The sequence below is a fragment of the Mobula birostris genome, chromosome 1 (assembly GCF_030028105.1).
Source record: "Mobula birostris isolate sMobBir1 chromosome 1, sMobBir1.hap1, whole genome shotgun sequence".
Classification (NCBI taxonomy): domain Eukaryota; kingdom Metazoa; phylum Chordata; class Chondrichthyes; order Myliobatiformes; family Myliobatidae; genus Mobula; species Mobula birostris.
Genome location: NC_092370.1, coordinates 174,159,185 through 174,177,063, shown reverse-complemented (window position 1 = coordinate 174,177,063; position 17,879 = coordinate 174,159,185). Strand labels below are relative to the sequence as shown.

The following is a 17,879-nucleotide window of genomic DNA, read 5'->3' as shown; positions in this document are numbered from 1 at the left end:
AGTTTAATACCAGTATTCCATCCACAATGTGACCAAAACTGTACTCAATACTCCAAGAGCAGCCTTACCATTGTCTTATATAACTGCAACATAATTTCCCAACTCCTTTACTCAATGCCCTGACTGATGAAAACCAGCATGCCAAATGCCCTCTTCACCACCCTTTCTACACCACTTCAATGAACTTTAGCCCTGTTCTATAACACTCCTCAGAGCTTTACCATCCAGTGTATAAGTCCTACCTTGATGTAATCGCCCAAAATAGAATAGCTCACATTTATCTAGATTGAAAACTATTTGCCAGTCCTTAGCCTCATAACCGAGTTGATCAAGATCACCCAGCACTAGATCACTCTACCTACAACACCTATTTTAATATCGTCCGCAGACTTACTAAACATGCCTTCTACATTCACAACCAAATCATTTATATAAATTACAAAGGTACCAGCACTGACCCGCATGGCATACCACTAGACACAGGTCTCCAGCCCAAGAAACAACCGTTGACTATAACCTCTGCTTCCTAACACTGAACCAATCTGCTATCTTCCCTTGAATCTCATGCTATCTAACCTTCCAGACTAGCCTACAATGAGAGACCTTGTCAAGGGCCTTGCTAAAGTCCATATAGACAGCATTTCACTGATTTACCTTCATCTACTTTCTTGGTTACCTCCTCAAAGAACCAGAGGTTGTCAGACACACTATCTTCTATAAAAAACATGAATTATAAATAGAATTTTCAATTCTCATAAAAGATAAACTTTTATTTTTAGCATATAACTCTTGTTCAAAGATAAAATAATAGCTGTTTCCTAACTTAAGTCATCTGATATAATTAAGAAAAAATAATCCTGAAATGTTCATTGGTAATAGACTCCAACTACTTCATGTAATGAAAAGTGACTGTCAAATTCACTTAAGCTGCTTTTTACAAATTAAATGATGTTTGATTAGCAAGCTTGCTGTCTTCCTCACTCGATTTATTTCTGCATTTAAATGGAGATTTTGGAAATAGCAAACTTAATCAAACTCACAGTTTATTTGGTGACATTGGTGATATTTGGTGGTGGGGAAACTGCTGGAGTCAGTTATCAAAGATGTGATAACAGCACATTTGGAAAGCGGTGAAATCATCGGACAAAGTCAGCATGGATTTGTGAAAGGAAAATCATGTCTGACGAATCTCATAGAATTTTTTGAGGATGTAACTAGTAGAGTGGATAGGGGAGAACCAGTGGATGTGGTATATTTGGATTTTCAAAAGGCTTTTGACAAGGTCCCACACAGGAGATTAGTGTGCAAACTTAAAGCACACGGTATTGGGGGTAAGGTATTGATGTGGATAGAGAATTGGTTAGCAGACAGGAAGCAAAGAGTGGGAATAAACGGGACCTTTTCAGAATGGCAGGCAGTGACTAGTGGGGTACCACAAGGCTCAGTGCTGGGACCCCAGTTGTTTACAATTTATATTAATGACTTGGATGAGGGAATTAAATGCAGCATCTCCAAGTTTGCGGATGACACGAAGCTGGGCGGCAGTGTTAGCTGTGAGGAGGATGCTATGAGGATGCAGGGTGACTTGGATAGGTTGGGTGAGTGGGCTAATTCATGGCAGATGCAATTTAATGTGGATAAATGTGAAGTTATCCACTTTGGTGGCAAAAATGGGAAAACAGATTATTATCTGAATGGTGGCCGAATAGGAAAAGGGGAGGTGCAACGAGACCTGTGTGTCATTATACATCAGTCATTGAAAGTGGGCATGCAGGTACAGCAGGCGGTGAAAAAGGCAAATGGTATGCTGGCATTTATAGCGAGAGGATTCGAGTACAGGAGCAGGGAGGTACTACTGCAGTTGTACAAGGCCTTGGTGAGACCACACCTGGAGTATTGTGTGCAGTTTTGGTCCCCTAATCTGAGGAAAGACATTCTTGCCATAGAGGGAGTACAAAGAAGGTTCACCAGATTGATTCCTGGGATGGCAGGACTTTCATATGAAGAAAGACTGGATGAACTGGGCTTGTACTCGTTGGAATTCAGAAGATTGAGGGGGGGGATCTGATTGAAACGTATAAGATCCTAAAGGGATTGGACAGGCTAGATGCAGGAAGATTGTTCCCGATGTTGGGGAAGTCCAGAACGAGGGGTCACAGTTTGAGGATAAAGGGGAAGCCTTTTAGGACCGAGATTAGGAAAAACTTCTTCACACAGAGAGTGGTGAATCTGTGGAATTCTCTGCCACAGGAAACAGTTGAGGCCAGTTCATTGGCTATATTTAAGAGGGAGTTAGATATGGCCCTTGTGGCTACGGGGATCAGGGGGTATGGAGGGAAGGCTGGTGCAGGGTTCTGAGTTGGATGATCAGCCATGATCATAATAAATGGCAGTGCAGGCTCAAAGGGCCGAATGGCCTACTCCTGCACCTATTTTCTATGTTTTCTATTATACTAATGATTACCGAGAATAGAATGTTTTATTTCTAATATAATTATGCTGTGACTGGAATGGGGTGTTTAAATTTAGGAAATTCATAGACAAAGTAAATTAGTTCTACATTACACAGTTTTGTGATATTAGAATTGTCACTCTTACTTAAAGTGGCGAAAGATTCTTAGATTTAAGGAAAAGAAGGTATGGCCTCCAAGATTACCACAATCTCACTGTGGTTTGGAGGTTTGCATGCCTAAATAACCCAGAGAGCTATGATGGCAGGAGTCAGGGCTTTATGCTTTGGATCTAGGAAAGGCCATCATCATCATCATCATATGTGTCTTGTCCTATGACGTGGGCGATCATGGTGACCATGATTGTTCTTGGCAATTTTGTTTTTTACAGAAGTGGTTTGGTATCGCCTTCTTCTGGGCAGTATCTTTACAAGACAGGTGACCACACCATTATCAATACACTTTAGAGATTGTCTGCCTGGCATCAGTGGTAGCATAACCAGGACTTGTGATATGCACCAGTTGCTCATACGACCATCCACCACCTGCTCCCTTGACTTCACGCAGCCCTGATAGGTGGGGGGGGGGGGGGGGTGGAGCTAAGCAGGTGCTACATCTTGCTCAAGAAAGACCTGTAGGCTAGCAGAAGGAAGGAGCACCTTACACCTCCTTTGGTAGAGACATATCTCCACCCCGCCATCCATTAGTAGGGTCACCCATGCCAAACAGATCAATGGTTAGAGGCCAGACTAAGAGTGGTCCACCAGTCCTCTAGGTTCAGGGGGTTCAGCCCAGGGCTAACAACCCCGACAGGTAAAACAAAGGTGTTAAGGAAACAGCAGATGCCCATGAGGTCACTGCTCCCCTGAGATCTCCACTCAGAAAGAAAGGTTTAATCATAACCTGTGGGAATTTTGATGGGAGCACTCCCAGTTTATCATATCTGCCGCCATTTTACTGCATGTGATCAGAGAAAGGCACCGTGCTTAAAGGTACATTTTCCATGACAACAAACACAATGGCTGCAGTGAGGGACAGAAAAGCTGGAGAGAGTATCACTGTTTTATGAAGGTGACACAATAATGCTAGTGAATGATTTACACTCAGGTGGGAAATCCATAGGTGAAAGAGCAATTCTGGAAAAAATATTAATGAGAGATGTTAAGGTGACCTCTTGCACTACATATACTCCTTTTAATATTGATACACACACATATTCTATCCTATACTTATCTACTTCCACACCTCCTGTATCTACTATAGAGAGTTACCAGCCACAGCTCCCAATTTATTAAGAAATTAAGGTATAAGAAAAATCTCAGATTACTTAACTGTAATGTTAACTCCAGCAGACAAACCAGTGATCAAACGGGTCAAACCAGTTCTAAAGGTGGTGAAAACCTGGTCTGATTATGCATTCTCTGCACTACAGGTCTGCTTTGAAAACACGAACTAGAGAATGTTCAGAGAGGATGCTACCTATGGCAACCATGTTAACAGTGAGGAATATGTGGATTCTGTGACCAGCTACATAGAGAAGTGTCACAAACAAGAAAAAATCTGCAGGTGCTGGAATTCCAAGCAACACACACAAAATGCTGCTGAGTTCCTCCAGCATTTTGTCCATGTTACATAGAGAAGTGTGCTAAGGATGATACCATCATGAAACACATTCAGGTGAGGGTAAATCAGAAGCCATGGCTTACAGCAGAGGTCCATGCATAGTTGAGGGATCGTGATGCGGCCTTTAGATCGGGAGATGTGACAGCATCCGGAAGGCAAAATTGGAGCAATCTCAGAGAATTTACAGCCACTTCTGCGATACCAGAGACACGAGATGCACGTAGCAGGGCATTCAGAGGATTATGGACTACAAGTCTATGCTGTACATCACTGATGACTTACTCCCAGAGAGGCTGAATGTAGTTGACACCCAGTTTGATGTGCAGAACAAAGTGCTGGTGAGGAAGGCACCACCCTGGGGAGCAGATACTCCATCCAACTGAAGTTGAGGTGAGGAAGACCCTGGCCAGAGTCAACCCATGCAAAGCTGTGGGGCCATATAATATACCAGGTCAGAGTCTGAAAGACTGCACAGCCCAGCTAACCGAGGTGCTGACAGATACATTCAACATCTCTCTGGAGCAATCCATTGTCCCCTCGGTTTTCAAGGCAGGAACCATCATTCCAGTGCCAAAGAAGGCAGCAGCAAACTTCCTAAATGACGATTGTCCAATGGCACCAACTATTATGAAATGCTTTGAGCGAATGGCCATGGAGCACTTTAAAGCTTTTCCCCGGGCTACATTGGACCCTTTCCAGTTTGCTTATCACTCTAATCGATCTACTGATGATGCAATAGCCTCTGCCCTCCACTCTGTCCTGTCCCACCTGGAAAGTGGCGTCTCACATATCAGACTGCTGTTTATAGACTTCAGTTCGGTGTTCAACACCATCATACCCCAGAAACTGGTGGGGAAACTGTCCTCACTGGGTCTCAACACCTCCCTCTGTAATTGGATACTGGATTTCTTAACAGTAAGGTTACAGTCAGTCTGTGTGGGCAACATCATCTCTCTTCCCATTACGCTGAGCACTGGCTGTTCATACTGCTGATGCACGACTGTGTCGCAGGATCCAGGTCGAACAGTTTCATCCAGTTTGTGGATGACACCACAGTGGTTGGCCTTATCAAGAACGCTGACGAGACAGGATATAAAGAGGGAGTGGAGCGGCAGACGGATGGTGTGAGAACAACCTAAGCCTGAATGTGGAGAAGACAAAGGAGATCATTGTGGACTTCAGGAAGGTGCAGACAAACCATCCTTCTCTGTGAATACACAGCTCCTCTGTACAGAGAGTTAAGTGCACCAAGTTCCTGGGAGTTCGCTGAACAGATGACCTCACCTGGTCCCTTAATATCACTTCCCTGAGCAAGAAGGCACAGGAGCACCTCCACCGCCTAAGAAGACTGAGGCAAACAAAGTTCCCAACCCTGCCCCCCCCCCCCAACCATCTTAACTGTGTTTTACAAGAGCACCAATGAGAGCATCCAGACAAGTTGCATCTCCATCTGGTATGGGAGCAGTCAAGCACCGGACCTGAAGTCCCTACAATGGTCTGCGAGAATAGCTGAGATGATCATAGGGGTCTTCCTACCATTCATCGGGGACATTTATCAGGAGCATTGTGTACACAGGACCCTTAGTATTATTAAGGATCCCACCCATCCATCCATCCAGCATCCTCTTTGACTTTCTACCATCAGGCAGGAGACTATGGTGTATAAAAACAAGAACGGTCAGGATGGGAAACAGCTCCTTCCCCCAGGCCATTAGGCTTCTGAACTCCCGGCTGCATTGTATTCAAAGTGTCAAGAGAAATGTTGTCTCATATGTATATATATTATAGAGTTATCTACATGCATATAGTTAAAAGACAATAAACTTGACTTGACTTAATATTATTTTCTTCAAACCCACCGTAGAACCAGAAACTGCTAGGAAGAGGAGGGAGACCACTAGATAGGGAGTGGGCCCTCTCAGACAAAGTACCTCACTAGATTGGTTGACTACCACTCCATTGAGATATCCAAAAGCCGTACACTAGTCCAAACACATTAGAAGGTGGGTGAGCAGCCTTCAATAAATTCTGAAGCTGTCTTGTGAATTATTTCAAGTGCCCCTTTAAACGATGTCCAAATATACAATGTAACAAGTTATGTTTCTTGTCTTCTGGAGTGACAAAGAGCAATTATTTCCTGGGCCTAGAAATCATCAATTTAGCTGCAACCGTGCTCTTGCAGGTTTGATGCTGGGAAAAGAAAGGAAAAGATACATCAGGCACCAGCACTATAGATCCACATTGGGATAATTTCTCTTTACTATTATGCACAGCTCACCACTGGTTCATAAATATAATGGTGATTTTGTGGGCAAACCCTATCAAAGCCTCTCTAAAACATCAAAACTGCTGCAATACCAGACGATTGAAACTCCTTTGAAATGAAGCTGTCTAAACGTATCCTCAGGGTTGACATTGAAACATTTATCCTGAGATAACAAAAAATGAAATATTATGTTGCTCTTTGTTTCCTTTATTCAAAACAAGATGCAAATTTAATTACATAAAGCAATAGTCAGTGTCGGCAGCATTCTGCGAAACTATCTAAAACTGACAAACTTCTATAGGTGTGTGGTGGAGAATATATTGTCCAGCTGCATCACAGCCTGGTATGGAAACACCAATGCCTTTGAATCGTACAAAAAGTAGTGGATACAGTCCAGTCCATCACAGGTAAACTCCTCCCCACCACTAAAGGCATCTACATGGAGAGTTGTCGCAAGAAAGCAGAGCCATCATCAGGAACCTCCATGACCCAGGTTATGCTCTCTTTTCGCTGCTGTCATCAGGAAGAAGGTACTGAAGCCTCAGGTCTAACACCACCAGATTCAGGAACAGTTATTACCCTTCAATCTTCAGGCTCTTGAACTCGAGGGGATAATTTCACTCAATTTCACTTGCCCCATCGCTGAACTGTTCCCATAACCAGTAATCTCACTTTCAAGGACTCTTCTTCCCATGTTCTTGATATTTATTCTTATTTTATAAATTATTATTATTTCTTTTTTTTCTTTTGTATTTACTCTATTTGTCGACATTTGCACACTGGTTGTCTACCCTGTTCAGTAGAGTCTTTCGCTGATTCTATCACAGTTATTGGATTTATTGAGTATGCCCACAAGAAAATGAATCTCAGGGTTATATATAGTAACATATATGTATTTTGATAATAAATTTACTTTGAACTATCAACACAGGGTCTGTAAGGGGTGTGATGGTAGAAATAGCTTTAAGAATTTCAATCGTGTAAATTCACTATAAATACAGTTTGTCCGTAAATCAAAACATGGAAAAAACAAAATGCAGGCCCCAAGCCTAATGAATTCAATGCAGTTGTAGTTTCAGCTCCTCTGTATCATTGCTAAAAAAAAATAACCCTTTATCCTTGTGATGTCTGACAGTCATGACCTCTATGTGCAATGACTGGTTGAGGGCATAGGGTAACTGTTATATGGCAATATTCATAATCTAGGGGTAGACGTCAGGCATCAGGAAACCATGATGAAGCCCTGAAAAGAGCCAACTAAACCATCACATGACAGCTTACTGCAAGGAGATTTTCTATCAATCCCATTGTTTCTCCCCCTGTATTTTTCCTGTTCAGTAATGTGAAAATAGAAGAAGAATAAGTGAAGCTGATACTCACGTGCTTGCTTTCTAACATAACAACAGACTCTGATACAATACACGTTGCTTCCATCTCCCTTGTAAGGAAATCAAACAGTTTTGAAGACATCCTTTGTTGACACTGGAGTCTTATGTTTTAGAAAGCCACCTCGAGAGTATATATTTCATACTCAATTACTACTTTAGACCTGGCAGGAATATTAGAGCCGCATATCCATCCCTTAAGGTAGTAGTGCTTTTTTAAAAACTAAATGCGCACATTAAAAGATTTCTTCATGTGAGAATTGGCATAAAAGTATCTTGAAAATGAACAAACTTCATGCTCTAATGAGTTCAAAACAGTGTTACTGGCAGTAAATAACTACTCTGCAGCATTTCCCCTCGAGTCTTTATTAATTTGCTCACTTCTTCAGAATTTCACCTAATCAGCTGCTTTAAATTTCCAATTTCAGAAACTTCAAATGTGATTAAAGACTGGTGCTATTCTTCTCTACACAGGATCATCAAAAGCCTCGTACTGCATGTATCTGTAGGAATACATTATCAGCATCAAGATGCTGTTAGGTTTCTTAAAAGCAGCTCTGAATACTTTTCCTAAAGCATCTATTATAGTTTTGGGTTCCCTTGTGCATCATATTCAATGGTAACATCTGACAACACAGTACAGTCTTTATGATCAAACATCTATTCTATTTGATTTCTTTGCTTTTAAGAGTGTGAGTCTGAGAATATGCAATTATCTTACTTAGTCATGGAGTTTGGCTTTATTCTCATATTCATTTTCAATAAGATGCTAATATTTACAATATAAATTTGATGAGCTAACACATTTAGCTTATTCACGCCAAAAAGCTTTGGACAATCAAAAGATCGGAAAGCAAGTGTGATTTATAAAGTGAAGTTTATCTGAAGTCTTGCAAGACCTTCTGTAGTTAGTCAAGGCTCTTCGAACAGAACAGCGAAAACTAACAATCCAGATTTCACAATTCTTTGATAATCGAACGTCAGCTTATGTTTGATCCTCGATCAAGGAATATCTTTCTTTGTTCATCACCTGAATAGTCAAACAGCTTTTCAGTGTTAACCACCTCCAGAAACATGAACAACCATGTTAGTGATTACATCCGAGCACATAATAGACTGAAGTGGGCCAACAGTATCTTGAACCTACTACATCATTTAAAAGGATTACAATTGCTTTTATTGTTGACCTCAGCTCTACTTTCCTGCCTGAACACTATAATCCTTGTTTTTTCTTTCAATTTAGAATCTATCACAGCCTGAATTCTGCTTGTGCAGTTCTCCAGAGTAGATTACAGATCTCTGAGAGAAAATTCTTGGCCTTCTCAATTCTAAGTGGGATTCTCCCTTACCCTGAGTCCTGGTTCTTAATTCTCCAACAGAGAACATACCCTATAGCAATTAACCAGAATCTAATAAACTTAAAGAGGATAATTTCACATTCTTCTAAACTCCAATGACAATAGGACAATAATGATCGTTCCCTCCTTACTCCTTTATTCAAGCATTAGCTACACAAACAAAATGGTGGAGGAGCTCAGCAAGTCTGGCAGCATCTAAGGAACTAAATAACAGTTGATGTTTCAGCCAAGATGCTTCATCAGTACTGGAAAGGAAAGAGGAAGTACCTAGAAATATGAAGGCAGGGGGAGGGAAGGAGTACAAGCTCAAAGGTGATAGGAGAAGGCAGGTGGATGGGGGAGGGGTGAAGTAAGAAGCTGGGAGGTGATAAGTGGAAAAGTTAAAGAGCTGGAGAAGAAGGTATCTGAGTGGAGAGGAAAATGGACCATATGAGAAAGGGAAATGGGGGGGCACCAGGATGAAGTGATAGTCAGGTGAAGAGAAGAGGTAAGAGGGGGAGCCAGAGTGGGGATTTGAAGAAGAGGGAAGGGGTAGGAGGAAAACTACCAAAAGTTAGAAAAATCAATGTTTATGCCATTAGATTGCAGGCTACCCAGATGGAATATGAGATGTTGTTCCTTCAACTAGAGGGCGACCTCATTGTGACTGTACAGGAGGTCAAGGACAATATGTCGGAATGGGAAATGGGATTGAAATTAAAATGGTTGGCCACCGGGAAATCCTGCTTTTTTGCAAGTGGAGAGAAGATGCTCAACAATGCAGTCCCCCAATCTACGTTGGGTCTCTTCAATGTAGAGGAGGCCATACTGGGAGCACTGGAAACAGTAGGTGACCCCAACAGATTTGCAAGTGAAGTGTTTCGTCACTTGGAAGTTCTGTTTGGGGCAGGAGATGAATGGTCCGGTATAGCACTTCCACTTGCAGGGATAAGTGGCAGAAGAAAAATTAGTGGGGAGGGACAAAAATTAGTGGGGAGGGACAAATTATAGAAGGAGCGATCCCTATAGAAAGTAGAGAATTGGGGTGGTGGAGGAGCTAAAGAGGTAAAGATGTTTTTGGTAGTGAGGTCCCATTGAAGCTGGCAGAAATTGCAGAGGATGACGTGCTGGATGCGGAGGCATAAGGAGTGATAGGTGAGGACAAGAAGAACTTTATTCCTGTAAAGGCAGTGTGAAGATGATGTGAGGGTAGATGTCCATGAAATGGAAGAAATCCGAGTGAGGGCAACATCAGTGGTGGAGGAAGGGGAAGCCGATCGTTGAAGAAGAAGATCATTTCTGATATCCTGGGAAGGAAAGCCTTAACTTGGCACAAATGCTGCGGAGACAAAGAAACTGAGAAAAGAGAATGGCATTTTTACAGGAGGCAAGGTGGTAGGAAGTATAGTCAAGATAGCTGTGGGATTCAGTAGGTTTATAAAAGATAATGGTAGACAATTTGAAGCCAGAGATGGAGAGAAAGATCAAGAAAGGAGAGAGAGGTGTCAGAAATGGACCTAGTGAATTTAAGGGCAGGGTAGAAGTTAGAAGCAAAGTTGGTAAAATTAATTAGCTCAGCATGGGTGAATGAAACAGCACCAATGCAGTCATCAGTAGAATATAGACAGAGTTGGGAGCATTACCAGTGAAGGCTTGAAACATGGCCTGTTCCAAGTAGCCAGTAGAAAATGAGGCAGGAGAAATAATAACAGGGGACAAAGGAGGTGGCTGATGAACTAAATGAGTATTTTGCATCAGTCTTCACTATGGAAGACACTAGCAGTATGCCTGATGTTGTAGTGTGTGAAGGAAGAGAAGTGGGTGCAGTTACTGTTACAAGAGAGAAGGTGCTCAAAAATCTGAAAGACCTAAAGGTACATAAGTCACCCGGACCAGAGGAACTGCACCCTAGGGTTCTAAAATAGGTAGCGTTAAAGATTGTGGTGGCATTAGAATGATCTTTCAAAAATCATTGGACTCTGGCATGGTGCTAGAGGACTGGAAAATTACAAATGTCACTCCACTTTCTAAGAAAGGTGAAAGGCAGCAGACCAGTTGGTCTGACTTCAGTGGTTGTGAAGATGTTAGAGTCAACTGTTAAGGATGAGGTGATGGAGTACTTGGTGACACAGGACAAGATAATACAAAGTCAGCATGGTTTCCTTCAGGGAAAATCCTGCCTGACGAACCTGTTGGAATTCTTTGAGGAGATTACAATAGGATAGATAAAGGGGATGCAATGGATGTTGTATATTTGGGCTTTCAGAATGCTTTTGACAAGGTGCCACACATGAGGCTGCTTACAATATTGGAAAATGCATGGTCATGCACTTTGGTAGTAGATATAAATATGCGAACATTTTCTAAATGGGGAGAAAATCCAGGAATCTGAGATGCAGAGGGACTTAGGAGTCTTTGTGCAGAACATCCTGAAGGTTAACTTGCAGGCTGAGTCAGTGGTGAGGAAGGCAAGTGCCATGTTAGCATTCATTTCAAGAGGTTTAGAATACAAAAGCAAGGATGTGATGCTGAGGCTTTTATAAGGCACTGGTGAGGCCTCACCTTGAGTATTGTGAACTGTTTTGGGTCCCTCATCTTAGAAAAGATGTGCTGGAATTGGAAACGGTCCAGAGGAGGTTCACAAGGATGATTCCTGGAATGAAAGGGTTATTATACAAGGAACGTTTGATGGCTCTGGGTCTGTACTCGCTGGAATTCAGAAGGATGAGGGGGTACCTCATTGAAACCTTTCGAATGTTGAAACGCCTAGACAGAGTAGATGTGGAAAGAATGTTTCCCATGGTGGGAAAGTCCAGGACAAGAGGGCACAGCCTTAGGATAGGGGGCGCCCTTTCAAAGCAGAGATGCAGAGAAATTTCTCTAGCCAAAGGGTGGTGAACTTGTGGAATTTGTTGCCACATGCAGCTGTGGAGGCCAGGTCGTTAGGCGTATTTAAGGCAGAGATTGATAGATTCTTGATTGGACATGGCATCAGAGGTTATGGGAAGGCGGCCAGGAACTGGGGTTGAGGAGGAGATAGAAAAAAAAAGGATCAGCCATAATTGAATGGCGGAGCAGACATGATGGGCCAAATAGCCTAATTCTGTTCCTATGTCTTACGGTCTATGGTCTTTAGTAGCCAACAAATGACAGGAATATTTGGCGCCCATGTCTATGCTCAGTTAATTTTCTTTGTATCACCTCCAAAACTGAACATGGCATTCTACATTTAATTGTTTTACTACACAGAACAAAGTGGTGGTGCATAGGCAGTAGTAATTAACAATTGCAATGACTCATACCCTTCACTGCTAGATGGCTATCCCAGGAGTAAATTAATTTTCACTTACAATGCTTCCTGCCAGTTACACAACAGTAACCAGATATAATCATAAGCAATTATAGGTTCAAGAGTACTATTTGCAAAATCATAATTAACTATCACGAAATGGCTATCATAAAATATTTTCTTGGGTGACCTTGCCATCAATGATAAGCACAGGTGATCTGTTAACTGTCACACAAACTCCTGGTTGACAGGACAAACATAATTAGAGTGCCAGTTCAAATCACATCACCAGTGGTACATAACTTCAGGAAAACTCAGTACATATATTAATATACTTTAAAATACATAGCCCAAGAACATCAGAGGATTACATCTCAACCATTCATGAATGCAGAGAGAGAATTGGTCAAAACAGCTTGATCATACAGAAGTTCCATAAGGAGCATGCCATGAGAACTTGCTATTTCCAAACATGGCCAAATAAAAAAGTTTGGGCATTTTTTTTAAATACCAATGTGATACCCACCTCCACGTAATAGACATAATAAATTTGTCACAATCACTTGGCAGATATCAGAACGCATTCCACTTTTGTCGTGCCATGCAAACCTTTTCACGACATATGCAAACAACTTGCTTGAGTAAACAGGTTCTAATATCAAACCTAACCCGCACACATATAGGCGCCATTTCATGACCAGGGACCTGCAACAGAGCATACACTCGAAACCACTCCACTCTGTCCCTAGCAGAGAACATAGAATAGCACTGCACAGGAGCAGCCCCTTCTACACACCATGTCTGTACTACCGATGATGCCAATTTAATTTAATACCACACTGCCTGAATATCATCAATTCCCTGGCCTCTTGAAGATGCTATCATAATCATAAAGCACCTTAAAGGAATATGGAATTAAAGGTCCAGGTATATGTATAATCTAATTGTAATGTAACCTTCAAAAGTGTACATCTTGTGCAAGACCCAGAAAGTGACAAGACATTTCTTATTCCAGGGAAATCCTAACTACTTTTTTCAGGAAGCCCACTGATGTAAGGAAATACATAGTTTATAAGAAGTTTCTCCTGTTTCTTTGATCTCTGGCTAGCATCAATCTCATTCTTTATTGAAATGATTTAATATTAGGAGTTTTGGCTGTGCCGGAGAGATCGCCTGCGTGATAATGCACACTGGTTGCTGTTTTTTTGGTTAGACATTTTATTTAGCTTTCATACCTGGGATGAGAAGGTGCAGACCAAAAAGTCTGCCTGAGACAGAAAGTGGATGTCTAGAATGACACCTCGCAGTGAATTTTCTGTGTATCGATTATGCAGTCCAGCTGAAAATGAGATGGAGTTATCACTGATGAATTCATAATCTGGGTATCTGCAGATTAGAAAAACAAATTAAGAAAGTAGGCTCTCACAATATTTAAACACAATTCACAATTACAAATGAGGGAAATCAGTAAATATGTCTTAAAGATAGTGTAACAATCGCTATCGTTTTCTTTCAAATTTATTTAGTCCCCCCCCCCCCCATCATGTAACGCCAACCACGGACCTGCCTGCTATCTCAACAGTTATTACACGTGAGCTGACATCATCCGATCCATCTTAGCAAAAGCAGCTCTCAGGAGTACTTCCAAAACAAGTGAACAACTTTAAGGAAATCATAATTCAATAATGCACTGGAAGTGAATGCCCACAATGACGAGGCAAGGTAATACAATATGTACTCCATGTATAAAAGCACGTTCTTTTGTGGCTCTTCCATAGATGCTGCTGGCATTACTTTGATGGGTTCAGTGGGATTTAAAACCAATGACCGAGCAGAGGCGGGTTAGAAAAAAATACCGCCAATCCAACAAAAATGCCAAGGAATGAGCAAAAGGATATGAAGTCAGCAATTCACTACCAGCAGCTCCATGATCACTTATTCTCATGGGAGCAGTGAAGGGCAATTACTGGAAATTCGAGAAATCAATACTCATGCCACCAAGTTGGAGGCTATCCAGACGGGATATAAGGTGCTACTCCTCCAACCTAAGTGTGGCCTCACTGTGGCAGTAGAGGTAGCCGTGGGCTGATACGTCAGAATAGGAGTGGGAAGTAGAATTGAAGTGGGTGGCCACCAGCAGATCACGCTTTTTCTGGCAAAGCGGTCTCCCAATCTACGTTGGGTTTCTGCAATATACGGGAGGCCACACCAGGAGCAGTGGATTAGTAGATGACCCCAACAGACCCCACACTCAGGAACAACACCTTATATTCCATCTGGGTAGCCTCCAACCTGATGGCATGAACATCAATTTCTCAAACTTCCAGTGATTGTCCCCCCTTTCACCATTCCCCATTTCTTTTTTCCTCTCTTACCTTTTCTCCTTATCTGCCATCACCTCCCTCAGGTGCTCCTCCCCTTCCCTTTCTTCCACTGTCTTCTCCCCTTTCCTATTAGATTCCCCCTTCTCCAGCCCTTTATCTTCTTCACCTATCAGCTTCCCAGCGCTTTGCTTCACCACTCCCCCCTCCCGATTTCATCCATCACCTACCACCTTGTACTTCTTCCTTCCCTCCCCCCACCTTCTTACTCTGACTTCTCAACTTTTCTACCAATCCCGATGAAGGGCCTCAGCCTGAAGCGCTGATTGTTTACCCCTTTTCATAGATGCTGCCTGACCTGGTGAGTTCTTCCAGCATATTGTGTGTGTGGCTAGAACGTTATATTGCTAGCATCTGGGAATATGATGGATTGGAACTAAGAATAGCGAGTTTGATTGAAAATTATAATCTAGTTGAATTCTTCTGTGAAGTTACATGACCATAATTTGGCTCATCAGTCCTGATCCATTTCCTAGAACATCTGAGATATCCTTCATTTTCAAAAATCGGCCTTTTCCTGCCACCACCAATGCTGCCCTCACCTATAATTCCTCTATTACCTGCACATCTGTCCTCACCCCATCCTCCTGTGGCAGAGATAGGATTCCCCTTGTCCTTACCTACCACCCCACGAGCCTCCATATGTAGCACATTATTCTCTATAGCTTCTACCATCTACAAGTGATCCTACTACTAAACATATCACTCTCTCCCCTCTACCCCCACTCCCTGCTGTCCTTTGGGATAGGTCTCCATGTGATTCCCTTGTCCATTCGTCATTCCCCACTTATGTCCCTCCAGGCACTTATCACTGCAAGTGGGACAAGTTCCACACCTGCCCCATTAACCTCATCCCTCACTATTATTCAGTACTCCAAACAGTCCTTTCAGGTGAGAAGACACTTCACCTATGAGTCTGTCTGGGTCATCTACTGTATCTGGTGCTGCCAGTGTGGCCTTCTCTACATTAGTGAGATTGGGGGACTGCTTCATCCATCACCTACTCTCCATCCACCACAAAAGATGGGATTTCCTGATGGCCACCCATTTCAATTCGGCCACCCATTCCCATTGCCATTCTGACATGTTGGTCCATAGACTCCTCTACTGGCATGATAAGTCAAAACACAGTCTGGAGAAGCAATAACTCATATTGTGTCTGAGTAGCCACCAACCTGATGGCATGAACTTTGATTTCACTAACTTCCTGTAATTTCTCCATAGCATTTTTTGTGTTGCTCATGATTTCCAGCATCTGCAGAATCTCTTGTGTTTAATATGTTTCAACTTTACCACTTACTTTGTGATCTGAATTGAAGCTATTACCACATTTTTAAGCAGTTCCAAGTCCTGAGTTGACGTTTTCAACAAACTGTGCACGTTACATTTAAGTTTCTGGGAAAGAAAATGACTGAAGAAATATTTCAACAATTAACAAGCATTTGTAAATATAAAATCTACATGGCCATGTCCATGCCCAAGAAACCAAAACAAAATTCAGACAAGCACTATTGACTGACATTTACAGTATGAGGCAAAAATAAACTTTCCAGAACTTAACCACCTACACTTTACATTTAATAGCAGCACCAGTTGCTCCTCTTCCACATCTTTTTGACCTGAAACTCAACTGAACCATCTCTAGGAGTAGGTTTGAGACTGGAAATTACAAGGTCAGTAACATATCTCTTGGATCCCCAAGGCCTTTCACCATCTCCTTTTACTTTTTTTTACAGTTTTCTAGGTCCTGAGATAGTTTATGAAATTAATGTAGGAATCATATAGGACATAGGAAGGAAATATCTACAAGACAACAGTGTGATAGAATTATCTTTCACCTGCTTAGTTAAGTGCTGCTTTAACAATATTCAAGAATCTCAACGCCATCCAGAAACAAAGCAGACCACCGGTTTGGCTCCTCACTATTAACCCAGATATTCATTTCATCTATACTTAACTCAAGTATGCTATTCCAAAATTACTTGCCAACCTACATCAAAGATGACATGGGTACCAAGGAAATGGGTACACCATTGTCTGTAGGTTTCCTTCTAAAACCCACCTGATCCTGACTTGGAAAGATATTATTAATCCTTCATTGATGCCTTGTCTGAATATCTGAACTTCATATCCAAAAGCTCTTCTTTGGATTGCAGCCATTCAAAGCTATAGTTGTTCACCACCACTTTCTCAAGGACATACAAACAAATATTGTCAGATACATCCATATCCCATAATGAAAATACTGATATTACAGAGTCATGCAAAATTGAGACATGAGACTGCAGATGCTGGAATATAGAGCAAAAAAGAGAGCAGAATTATGTGTGACCGTGGTTTAGTCAGCCATGTTGTTAGGCTGCCTATGCCATTTTGAAATGTCAGTGGGCACTATTATTCCACCAGTAAATCGGCAGGTAGCAAACAACTGAATGTTATTCCCTTATTGTTCTTTTATTAGCAATAATATCTGCACTTTAAAGCTAATTAATGACTAGTAATTCCACTTTCCAATTTGTGACATGTTAGAGTACCTTACAAAGGAAATCTTTTTCTATTTTAAATAATAGCTTCAATAGGATTCTCTGTATCAATGAGAATACCTATTTCGATGATTAACATTAAAAACTTCCAATTACAGCATATGGATGAAAATCTCTACAGCACTGTTCCCGTTCGTTTTATTCTCAAGGTTGATGCTAGTCAAGACTTAATAAATTACCTCATTATCAATGGTAAGAGATAAGGCGAAAATGGCTTTGCCTAGTTTTATTATCTATGCTCCACTGCTCCAGTATTCACTGATTTGGCACCAGATTGATTGTCTAAAGGAGAGGGGCAGTAGAAAATTGAATAATACACTGCAGGAACAGGTTTTATTCTGAGCTGACACTTAATTGGGCAAGCATTGTGCAGCAAGCTTTCTTTGATACTCTTCATAAAATACTACAGAGAACTTGGGTTCTGGTACTAAGTTTCGCTCTGTGGCTCAGAAAGGAAGGGGGTTGAGGAGTTGGGTATAGCGATAGGCAATTCAAAGGTTAGGGAGGTTCTGTGGATGAGAATAAGATGATCCGTTGCCTCCTGGATACCAGGGACTGGGACATATTGGATCGAGTCCATAGCATTCTTAAGTGAGAGGGTGAGC

At 41.8% G+C, this 17,879-nt stretch overlaps 1 protein-coding gene across 17 annotated transcripts in view; it reads right to left on the bottom strand.

Moving 5' to 3' along the window:
* The window catches only part of LOC140201702 (alpha-(1,6)-fucosyltransferase), an 889,182-nt gene that overhangs the window by 15,129 nt on the left and 856,174 nt on the right, over positions 1-17,879 (bottom strand). For all 17 annotated transcript variants that reach the window (XM_072266344.1, XM_072266353.1, XM_072266324.1 and 14 more), the window contains one exon: positions 13,586-13,736. In XM_072266344.1, coding sequence (XP_072122445.1) covers positions 13,586-13,736 — 151 coding nt within the window. The remainder of the gene's footprint in view (positions 1-13,585; positions 13,737-17,879) is intronic.